At 44.0% G+C, this 11,771-nt stretch overlaps 1 protein-coding gene across 1 annotated transcript in view; it reads right to left on the bottom strand.

Moving 5' to 3' along the window:
- Window positions 1–11,414, bottom strand: part of GK (glycerol kinase) — a 77,106-nt gene extending 65,692 nt beyond the window's left edge. Inside the window, exons 1-2 of the mRNA XM_047715633.1 lie at window positions 11,179–11,414; window positions 27–100 (exon numbers count right to left, since the gene is read on the bottom strand). Of these exons, the coding sequence (XP_047571589.1) occupies window positions 27–100; window positions 11,179–11,256 (152 nt within the window). The 5' untranslated portion in view covers window positions 11,257–11,414. The remainder of the gene's footprint in view (window positions 1–26; window positions 101–11,178) is intronic.
- Between the last annotated feature and the right edge of the window lie 357 nt (window positions 11,415–11,771).

Genomic DNA, 11,771 nt, shown 5'->3' on the forward strand with positions numbered 1-11,771 from the left:
TTTATGTATTAAAGCAGGAAACATACCCTTCTCTTGGAAACTCTTGTTTTATTTCCACTTGATGATGACTAAGTAGTTCGGCTGTTTTTGAATTGAAAACCTGAAAAACATATTACAATGTTAGGGTAAAAATGCACGTAGAGAGCAAAGGTGTTCAGAGCTTTTCAGCAACAAGTTCTCAGTCACTGACAGAAAAAGTCTGATCAGTTTTAAGGCCATACAGGATGTTCTACCTTCTCTTCAGATAGAGTCATAATAAAGAGAAATCTATTGGACACGAAGCTAAAGGGACAATTCCTTATTCTTAAAACAAAACAAAACAAAACAAAATTCACTCCAGATGTAGGAAACTGAATACATCAACCAATTAATGAGCATGGATCTCAAGAGAGAATAGGAAAACCAAGAATAAGAGAGAGGCGGTAAAACGCTGATGATGACGTTGTAAGGTTCTATCCTGCTTCCATCTTGGATACAGAGACACAGAGTCATAGATGCCCAGGCAGAGAAGGGCACTGCACAAATTCCTTCAAAGGGAAGCACAGCAATGCATCTAGCTCTCATAAAGGTAAAAACAGAGCCCTATCAACAGGGCAAAAGTGTTTCCTGTCCTATCCGGCGAAGTGCTCCGTGTGACATACCTGTCATGAATTTTTGACCTTTGGTAAAAACATTTAAATTTTTTTAAGATTTTATTTATTTGACAGAGAGCACAAATAGGCAGAGCAGCAGGCAGCAGAGAGGGTAAGCAGGCTCCCCGCTGAGCAGAGAGCCCAATGCGGGACTCGATCCCAGGACCCTGAGATCACAAACTGAGCCAAATGCAGAGGCTTAACCCACTGAGCCACCCAGGCACCCCTTGGTACAAAACATTTAAACCGGGCGCCTGGGTGGCTCAGTGGGTTAAGCCACTGCCTTCGGCTCAGGTCATGATCTCAGGGTCCTGGGATCGAGTCCCGCATCGGGCTCTCTGCTCAGCAGGGAGCCTGCTTCCCTCTCTCTCTCTCTCTGCCTGCCTCTCTGTCTACTTGTGATCTCTCTGTCAAATAAATAAATAAAAAAATCTTAAAAAAAAAAAAAAAAACATTTAAACCAATGGATGAAAGCTACCAAAGAAGTGCTGTACAATCCTTCACAATTTTACTACTGCTAAAACAATACTCAGAAAAAAAATAAATAAAACTTAGGGCGCATACGTGGCTCACTCAGTTAAGCTTCTCTGCCTTTGGCTCAGGTCATGATCCTGGGGTCCTGGGATCGAGCCCCAGGTCGGGCTCTCTGCTTAGCAGGGAGCCTGCTTCTCCCTCTGCCTAAGCCTACCCACATCTCTGTCTCTCATGAATAAATAAAATCTTAAAAAAAAAAAAAAACTTGGCCAACTTTTCTCTTATACACTCTTTTTCACGTGTGTGAACCTATACTTGAGTACCAGAGTCGTTAGGCTTTCAGAGTCGGGATTCCTATTTTAATTAAACTCAACTTCCGAAATCACTGTAATTACAGTGGTGAAGTTACATCCAATTAGTTAAGAAAGCGTTTCCATGCCTAGGTTTCCTGTGGGAGAACACTACCTGCTCAATGCAGTCTATGAAAGGGAAAGTAAGAAGAGAAAACACACCGTGAGCAGCTGCTGCCATCCCTCCCCAGCACGCTATCTTCCTTTTGGGAGGACGTGATGAAAGCAATAAGGTAAATTCTCAAGTCCTTGGAAGAGATAAAATATCCTACAAGTCAAAAGTTAACTTGACATGTCATAAATAAAAGGCACTTGACAGAATCCCAAATATCATCCCTCTAATTTACAACTTAGCATTAGGGTGTATCTGTAGGATGTTCACTACATTTGTTCTGTTTTATTTTGAATTATCTCTAGGGCCTAGAGTAGTGCCTGGCATAGGGCTTACAATAAACATTTGTTGAAATGCCTGAAAAAATATGGTCTACCCGGTACTTATTGGAAGAAAATTACCAAATCAAACGAGAAATGGTTATGTGATAGGAAATCTCCAATAGGGAACAACAGTTCTATTATTTTTATCCATACTACTAGGACTCCCAGGATCTACTCATAAATCCCCAAAGGACTCTGGGTTAGGAGACAAGGTGTCCCTTCTGGTTGGCTGGATTCACAAAGACCGCAACAGCAGACCTGTGGGGCTCTGAATGGAGTAGGATCCCTGTTCCATCATCTAGTAGTTTTTACTAGGCTAACTTCAGGACTCCTGACACTAATGGATTTGTAGGCCTTTGGAATAGGCAGAGAAAAAGGAAGGATTTTGGAAAATTCCATCTGGCTTATTAGACCACGATGCTGGTGATCACAAACCATTTGGATGTAACAGGATGGAGCCTGGACCGCCTTACTCTTTCAGAGTTCTGAAACTGCGCAGAATATAGATACCATCTCTAGAGGTTTAGGAGCTGACCCTGTGCAACACTTCCAAATTTGTGGCACACTTTCTAGGTTTCCTATTTTTAGAATCATCAACTTGCTTACTGCAGCAGTGTCCAAGAGAAATACAATGCAAACACTTACGTAATTTTAAGTTTTTTCATAAAAAAAAAAAAAAAAACAGTAAAAAGAGGCAGGTGAAATTAACTAATGTTTTATTTAAGTCACTATAGCTAAAAAACTATCATTCTGACAAGTAATCAACAGCAAAAACTATTAATGAGACCTGCTACTTCTTTTAGAAGCAAGTCTTTGAAATCTAATATATATTTTTTGCTTATGGTCCGTCTCAATTTGGACTAACCACATCAGAAGTGGGCAATAGCCACATGTGGCTAGTGGCTATTATACAGGATGGTGAAATTCTGCAGTACTATTTTTCTCATACATCTAGGTTCATATGAAGAGGTTTTTCTTGTTTTTTTGTTGTTGTTGTTGTTGTTTTTTATTTATTTGACAGAGACCACAAGTAGGCAAAGAGGCAGGCAGAGATAGAGAGAGGGGGAAGCAGTCTCCCCGCTAAGCAGAGAGCCCAATGCGGGGCTTGATCCCAGGACCCTGAGACCATGACCTGAGCCGAAGGCAGAGGCTTTAACCCACTGAGCCACCCAGGCGCCCCCATGTGAAGAGTTTTAATGACTGTCTGTCTGTCTGCAGATAGACAAATGTACGAAGAAGGCTAACTAACAATGCTTCACAGTACTTTCTGCCTGGATGGTTATGAACTCTATGTGAGAACACAACGCCCAGTAGCAAGAATGCTAGTCTGATGTTTTCTAGCAGATTTCAAAAGCTACTGTCAACCAAAGATGGCGGTGGCTATATAGCTTGTTTTATAAAAGTTCTAGCATAGTCATTGTTTAAAACTCATTAGGTGGCAAAGGAGAAAAACCTCAAAATTACAGATATTCCTCACTTTTTTCTCCCTTTTCAGATTTGAAATTCACCGAATTTAAAAGTCAGATGCAGGGGCACCTGGGTGGCTCAGTGGGTTAAGCCTCTGCCTTCAGCTCAGGTCATATCTCAGCGTCTTGGGATCAAGCTCCACATCCAGCTCTCTGCTCGGCGGGGAGCCTGCTTCCCCCTCTTCCTCTGCCTGCCTCTCTGCCTACTTGTGCTCTGTCTCTGCCAAATAAATAAAATCTTAAAAAAAAAAAAACCTTCAGATGTACAACAGCACAGAGTCGTAGGCTTTCTTTAAGAAAATTAATTAAAAGGAACATTTGAAGGCACAAGGAATCTGTAATTCCTGGAAGACATCGCTGAGATCCTGTGAGCTCATTTTCAAAATATGCCCCTTACATCTCCAGGACCCTTCAGAAGCTCGAAAGGAGGGACAGGGAGCTCCAGCTGAGCCTCTGGGCCACACCATACCTCGGATTCCACATTTTATCGACATTAGCTTCCAGATTTTAGGCCCCCTCAGAAAAAAAATATTAACGGGGCGCCTGGGTGGCTCAGTGGGTTAAGGTCTCTGCCTACAGCTCTGGCCATGATCCCAGGGTCCTGGGATCGAGCCCCGCATCAGGCTCTCTGCTCAGCAGGGACCCTGCTTCCGGCATCAGCCCCACCCGACGACGCCTCCGCCTGCCTCTCTGCCTTCTTGTGATCTCTGTCAAATAAATAAATAAAAATTTTAAAAAAAAAAGAAAAAGAAAAAAGCTTAACAATGGAGTTCTAAGGCAAAAAACAAATGTATGACACAAACTGAACCCCATAGCCCTAACATTTACTTACAAAGTAAGCTCCAGAAGACTGGATAATACTCACCAACAGGACAAAACTCTGAGTTTTCTAAATGCCAATTCAGTGCTTTTCCAGTACAAAATCATGTTAATACGAATTACAATCTTTTTGTCCTCCATTAAGTGTCAGCAAATACCAAGTTTTAGGACATAAAACGAGAAAGGACACCTCACTCAGACCCATGGGGGTCAGAGAGACGGGCTATTAAAAGAAGTAACTTCTAGGCTAAGACTTAAGGTGGACTGGAAGGGAGTGCGGGTAGGCCTAGGAAGGGATGGGAGGCTAGACAGAGGTGGGGAAAGCAGCTACCATGTGTCCGTGGGGATCCAGGGGAGACAGCGGAGGGCTCCCTTTGCATCAAGGGTTTGCAGGGGGAGAAGTAAAGGAAAAGGGGACACTCATGGATGACGGGACAGGTTAGCATTGGCAGTGTTTACAAGACACAGGATAGGGTAGGAAGGGTCATTGTGGCACACAAAGGGGTTAAGGAGATCGCAGAGTTCATTTTAGATCATGTGCTGTCTGGGGTGTTATTTGGGCATAGACAGAGAGATGCCCAGTGGGCAGTTGCTTCTATTTTAGGTGGTAAGCTTGAAGAATTACAAACCTGGTTACAAACCTGGAACTAGTAGATAGGTAAGTCCTGGAGTTCTAACACACACCACAGTGATTAGAGCCAACACTGTTGTATTAAAAGCTTCAAAGGTGCCAAGAGACTAGATCTTAATTGTACCCACCACAAAAAAAAAGAAATGATAATTCTGTGACATGACAGAGGTACTAATGCTACCATGGTCACTGTATTACAATACATAAATGGATCAAACAACACTTGTACACATTACACTGATACTAGGTTACATGTCGGTTATATATTAAAGAGAGAGAGAGAGAGAGAGAAAGAGGTGGATCTGTTCTCAGAATTTTGTGTTGGTCAGAGATGGTGGATGAGAACTTCATGCTTGGTGTAACACGGAGGCAAAGAGCACCGGCCCGGGAAGTACAGAGAGCTGGGGGTACAGGGTCAATCACCAGTTCTGTCCACGTCAGAGGTTTGACTTTAACTTTTTCTGAACCTTGACTTTTCCATCCATCAAAGGATCAAATGGAAGAATTTATGGAAAGTATCTCACACGGGGCAGGCACATCGTCCACATCCAAATAACGAGACCTCCGCTGGTACTACCATGACTATTTCCATTACTATTACTGCGGCTACTACTGCCAACCAGCCGGCAGTCCAACTGACCCATGGAGGTTGAGGACTCAAAGCCACCGTATGCATCTCTAAGCCCGAATCACTTATCAGTTCCAGATTCTGTTTTATGGGGAGGGCAATTACAAACTGAAGAGAGGTTTAAAAAAAAAAAAAAAAGGAATACTGACCATTTAAGTCCTGAATGATACTAAGGGATGCCTGGGTGGCTCAGTCAGTTAAGCATTGGACTCTTCAGCTCAAGTCTTGATCTCAGGGTCCTGGGATAGAGCCCATTACAAAGGGCTCCCTGCTTCTCTTGGGAGTCTGCTTGAGATTTTTTCCACCCCCTTCTCCCCCCCCCCCTTGCTCCTTCCCCATTCCTGTGTGTACACACATGCATGTGTCTGTGTGTATGCTCTCTCTCTCTCTCAACACATAAAAATTTTAAAAAATTTGAAGAAAGAAGTGAATGTAGAAATTTAGCAGTGCAGGCACATAGCATACACCCCCAAAATGTCACCACTACTGCTGCAGCTACTACTAATGCTTATTATTATTATTAGGGCTACTGATACTATTGCCTTCAAGTGGTAGAATTAGAAGTTACCAGCTCTAGTCACCCCTAAGCATAAGTCATGACTCAATTCTAGCTTTTCAGGAGAGAGAGAGCTTAAAAAGTGAAGACACAAGGACAATTACTTTTATAAAAACTATCTAAGAAGGACTTTCTCAAACAATGCAGGCCTTCCTCATCTGAGAAGGACAGCGGTAAAGAGACAACATGCTGTCCTTACGAAGAAACTGTCCCTTGGGGTCCTAAGATGAATTTACTTATTCTTGCTCACTCATCCTATGACTAACTGAGCCATCATAAACATGCACATTCATTTCCCTCCTCATGTGATTTCCCCACGAGCCTACACTTTTACACCACACTCAGCTTCACTATGTGATAAAACATTTTTCAGGAATGTAAACTCCCCCTCTAGAACTCTATGATACTACATAAATTTGAAAGACCTAAAATAAAAATACTGGCTACAAATCTATTACTTTGCCAACGTGACCACAAAAGGCATCCTGGCATCTTCCAACAAGCCCAGAAGTAAGGAAAAGACAGCAAATGACATTATATTTTTCTAGCTATAGCTGCCAAATTAGACTTTTTCCAAGCCTCCACAAATTTTACCCTTCCTAGTCTTCCAATCCTAGAATTCTAGTCAACACATCTGAAGGGCTCAGATGTCGTCATGTAAGGAGCACCCACTACATACATGTGAAGTGCTGTGTTAGGCTTTGGGGAGGAAAAAACAGATACCATCCTGCCCTTTAAAGAGCTCAAAATTGAAAGTTCTTAACATGCAATGCTTATGGGAGACAAGAGAACAAGGGGGTGGCAGCTCTGTGATGAGACAGTGTTCTCGCCATTTGTGTAAGGTGATGGGCAAGAAAATAAGCCAACCTGGTGGAAAAAAGAAAACACAAAAGAAACACAACTTATCACAACAGTGGCCTCATCCTACCTAGAAGCAGATTAGTTTTTACCAAATTTCATGAGTTCCCAGCCCCTTATGGGTGCTTATTAAGTATGTCGAATGAAAGAAGTAAAGTGGAAATCAGTCCCTAAGCCTTAGGAGATCTCAAAGTCTGATGGAACAACTGGGACCAAGGCAATGGTTCGTGCCAAAACAAGCATGGAACTATAGATCTAGCCATGTTTCGGACATGCGGGCTACTGGAACAAAATGTTTGTGCAACCCTTATCCAGGGTGACTACACCTGAGCCCTGCCCAGAACCCACTGAATCTGAGTCACAAGATGATCAAAACCAGAAAGACTTATTCAAAGGCAACTTTGTTTGCTTTGTTTTGTTTTGTTTTTACATACTGCAAAACAAATGTGTACATATATTTTTCTTGAAGACTCATCTGTGATTGTACTCTGAATGGACACCTGAAAGGTGGGTAAGTGGGCTTCCCCAGCCTCTCATCTCCCCTTCACAGCACTCCAGGCAGCCGGGAAGCCTAAGGCAGGAATTAGGAGGACAGGCTTCTGAGTGAGACAGAGCTGACCTTGAATCCTAGTTCCACCCGTTACTCTGTGACCTTGGGCACAGGAAAGGAGCCTAATAATACTACCTACACCATGGTTGTTAGGAGGATTAAATGAGATAATGCTAGGAAAATCCTGAATTGCTGCATCTAACACATTTCAAGTCACAACAAATTCCAAGTCTTTGCTTTTTGTAACATCTAACTTAATCGGGGGAAAAACAAAGTTACCAAATTAAAGAAGGAAGTTGACTGTTTCAGCTGAAACTTTATAGTCTTCTAAAGAAATGGCCCCTCCTTAAAACCTGTTACACTGATTCTCTTTCCAAAAAGTTCCTATTCTGTAATCTGAGTAATCATGTGCCAACCTCAGTTCACTTTCCTATCAGACAAGTATGAAATTCTTCCTTTAGCACAAAGCCTATGCATAGGGTCGCAGGAGGGACTCTGACAACTAGAAGTGACCATGTTCTAAAAAGGCAGGTCTACTACTAAAATAGAAGAAATTAAATAAATATACCCAAGTCAAGAAGTTTTAAGATTTTTTGGCAAGGTAAAAAAAAAAAAAAAAAAAAAAAAAGACAACAAAATTGGAATCAAATTTCAGTTTACCTATTAAAGAGAAATAAACATCTCTTCAATAAATACGTAGCAAGTGCTCCCTGTAGACAAAACACATGTTCACTTGCGGTGTTGACCAAGATGTTTTAAGGAACACAGAGACCAACAAGACTTCAAAAGAGGTCCCTGCTCCGAAGCAGAGCAGGTATATGATTGTAATACAGAGCAGGTGATAAGAGCTAGGAAGAGAGGTTTTAAGAAAAGTAGGATAGGAAGGGGTAGAAATTCCAAAGGTTTGAGGAAGACCTGCTAGGAGATGGCAGTTAAGGCACCATTTGGAAGCAGACTGGAATTTCAGGCAGCAGATATGAGGAACAGGGGAGGAGGCAATTTGCTCGGATGAAAGAGCATGAATAAAGAAATCTTGTGTCCATCATTGGAGAAAGCTAACATTCCTATTACAGAAAAAGGAAGAAGAAAGCTTGCAGAGGTTATGGGTCTTATAAAAGTGGAATGAGGTATGCAAATCTGATGAATAATGGTCAGGAAGTTGTTCAAACACCTTTAACTTTGCAAGGTTCCTTATGACAGTTCACATCCACTGTATTCTTCCCTGAGAAGGTAAGCAATGAGTTCTGAGTCATAATTACAAGACGGAACAAAACGACTGGAACAACTCCTGGGAATCACCTTAGAATGGAAGCACTTATTCAGCAAATCTATTATCTGTATTTTGCAGGGAGTTGTTTAGCAACCACTTTCCTTATTATAACCAAAGAAGAAAACATTTCGCTAAACCATTCCTAAGTTCTGTTCCACTTCACACAATGTCTAAATCTTTTATGTACCTGTGAGGCATGCCTTCATATTTGTTTCTCAAGAAGCAGAAAACTTAACTGATCAACTTTTATGCATCATTCTATAAGCAGGATGGGAATCTGAATTCGCACCTTAGCTTACTCAATGAGATCATGCCATACAGAGCCCAGTAAAGAGAACCCAGCTTCTGGGGGCTTAGGTTGTTCATATCACACACTGAACAAATTATTGTGATAACCTGAAGTTGACAAATTCTTTCCCCACCAATGCAGAAAAATGCCTCTTGGGCAGCAGAATTTGAGGAATGACCTACAATAGATAAGACTGCTGAGCTACATGGACGTCAACAGTGAAGAGTCAAAAGGAAGACAAGCACAGTAAAGCTGGCTGCTAAAAAGGAAGGCTGCAAAGTTCTGAAATTCTTTACCCATATTCACAGAGGGCAAAAGCTGTATAAACTTGAGAATGATCACCACGTTGAGTTTGGCCCCGACTGAGCTTTATGAACTAGTTGCCAACATTTAAGAGAAAAATTTCACTGAGAATTCTAGACTATCAGCTTTTCTTTAAAAATCTGAAGCTCTGGCAACATTGCCTGGTGTTCCTGCTTGGCAGCTGTAGGCTATCCCCTTTGGCCTGAGTCTGCTCTCTTCTACCTGGCTGGCCCCTGCAGGCATTGTGTGGGTAATTCTTAAATAGGATTTCAAAAATTAACCCACAGTTAACAAACATGTCTTTTTTTTTTAAAGATTTTATTTGACAGAGAGAGACACAGGAAGAGAAGGAACACAAGCAGTGGAGCAGTGGGAGAGGGAGAAGCAGGCTTCCTGATGAGCAGGGAGCCTGATGCAGGGCTTAATCCCAGGACTCTGGGATCATGACCTGAGCCAAAGGCAGACGCCTAACCAACTGAGCCACCCAGGCACCCCAACACATGTCTTAAAGATCTTTCTTAAATTGGGGAGATGGTAATGATGATTGTGTATTTTATATATTAATCAAATCCAGTTAAACAGATTATTTTACTTATGATTCAGGATTACTTTACATTTGTATGAAAATAAGACAAAGTGAAAATAAGATATGAAAATAAGACAAAGTGAAACCTGCCCTGGGTGATCAAAAGATAAGCAATATAAGAGACAGTAGAACTACATCTTGGTAACTCAAACCAGGGTAAGTCATTAACATTAAGGGAGACTCACACTAAAATCGTACTGAAAGCTTTTCACTTTAGACAAGAGAGACAAGTATCAAAATGAAGGCACAAATACAGGTTTTAGTCAAGTGGTCAGCTCAACAGAACTTGGAAGAAACACATAAACTTCATATATAATGTATACATATATATATATATACACAGTATATACACATACAAAATAACGCATGAAAAAATGATTTGAAGACAGAGCTAAATAGTCATTCAATATTTACATCAACCTGTCAAATGAGTCAAATGTCCATTGAAAGCTTGAGTTCTTAACCATTTATTTCAATTACTTTTATCTTACTAAACTCAGTCCTACACCACTTTAAGAACAAGTTTCCTAATTGCACAAAACATATTAATAAGCAGAGTCCCTTAACTAGCACTCCGTTGTGATAAAACTGCTGTCATACATGGTAAATAAAAAGGGAAACAGAATTCTCCTATCATTTTACGCTGTGAAGCACGGAGAAAACCATCTGTAACCCGCAAAGTATCAGAAATTGAAATTTTCGAGTATCCGGAATTAAGTAAAGATGCCGGTAAAAGCAGTGTAGTGTGACTTTTTCCTAAGGTGTTCTGCGCCCCCCCCCACCCCCCACGCCGGCGTTCCACCTTCTGCAATTTCTGTGGGAGAGGATGACAACGCATCCCCACGCCAATACTATATTCGTTCTACTGCTCCAAAGGACGCCGTGTTAGTCTACCAAAGCCGTGACACAGCTTTAGCCCCATCCAAGGACGTCCTGCGCCCCGCAGGCCAAATGCTCCTGGTGAAGCCCGCACTAGCGGTCAATGTGGCCACCTGTCCCTGGCTGCAGGCGGGCCGCTCTGCACGGATGCTCGGCGAGTCGTAGCTCCCTTTGGGGGTGGAGTCCCCTATTAGTAGGTGACCCGGCTCCACCACCAAGGCCAGGGCTGCTCAACTCGACCGCGGGGGTTGCGAGAGGCCGAGGTCCCCCAGGCCCACGCAGGGTAGCTCCAGCGTGGCAGGTCCCGGTCTGGGGGCCTTGGCCTCCACCCTTTGCCTAGCGACCGGGCCCGGGGTCGGGGAAGGCGCGGGATAGGGACAAGAAAACCAGCCCCGAGGTCCCTGGGCTCCCGCCTCGGCTCAGCGCCTCCTCAAATGTCACCCTAGGCTCACCAAAAAGCGCGTTGAGCTGGTGCCCTGGTCCACTGCCCCCACCAGTGGCCCCAAAACTGCTTTCTTCGCGGCTGCCATGAAACCAGCTTCGGGTCAGCGGGCTATCGCGGCCCGTTTCCCCGGTGACGGCGGCGGGCGGGGGAGGGGCAGACGGCGAGCCTGGAAGGCGAGGCGGCGTGCGCGGCAGAACGCTCGGACAGAGCTCCAGGCAGCCCCTTTACCCGCGCGGAACCCTATCACCCCGCCCCTCCGACCCAGACCCCGCCTCCAAACGCGTTCTCCAAGACTCCGGGGGCGTGGCGGGGCGAGGGGTGGGGGGGAAAGCGCTGCCTGCCCGGCGAGCCAATTAGCGAACGCGGAAAGAGGCGGAACGCTCCGACAATCAGAGGGCGGTGAGACGTCACGGGGGCGGGGCCTGGGCGCGGCGGAGGCGGTGGCCCGCGCAGCAGGTCACGTGGGTTCCTGCGACCCGGCGGCCCAGCCATTCTGTTGCAGGGCGGGGGGCGGAGGCGGGTGCTGCCCTTTGGCTGGGAGCGCCGCTGTCTCTTGGAAAAGGGCACAACTCCCAACCCGCCCCCTGGGGCTTCCTTCCG

This window comes from Lutra lutra, chromosome X (assembly GCF_902655055.1).
Source record: "Lutra lutra chromosome X, mLutLut1.2, whole genome shotgun sequence".
Classification (NCBI taxonomy): domain Eukaryota; kingdom Metazoa; phylum Chordata; class Mammalia; order Carnivora; family Mustelidae; genus Lutra; species Lutra lutra.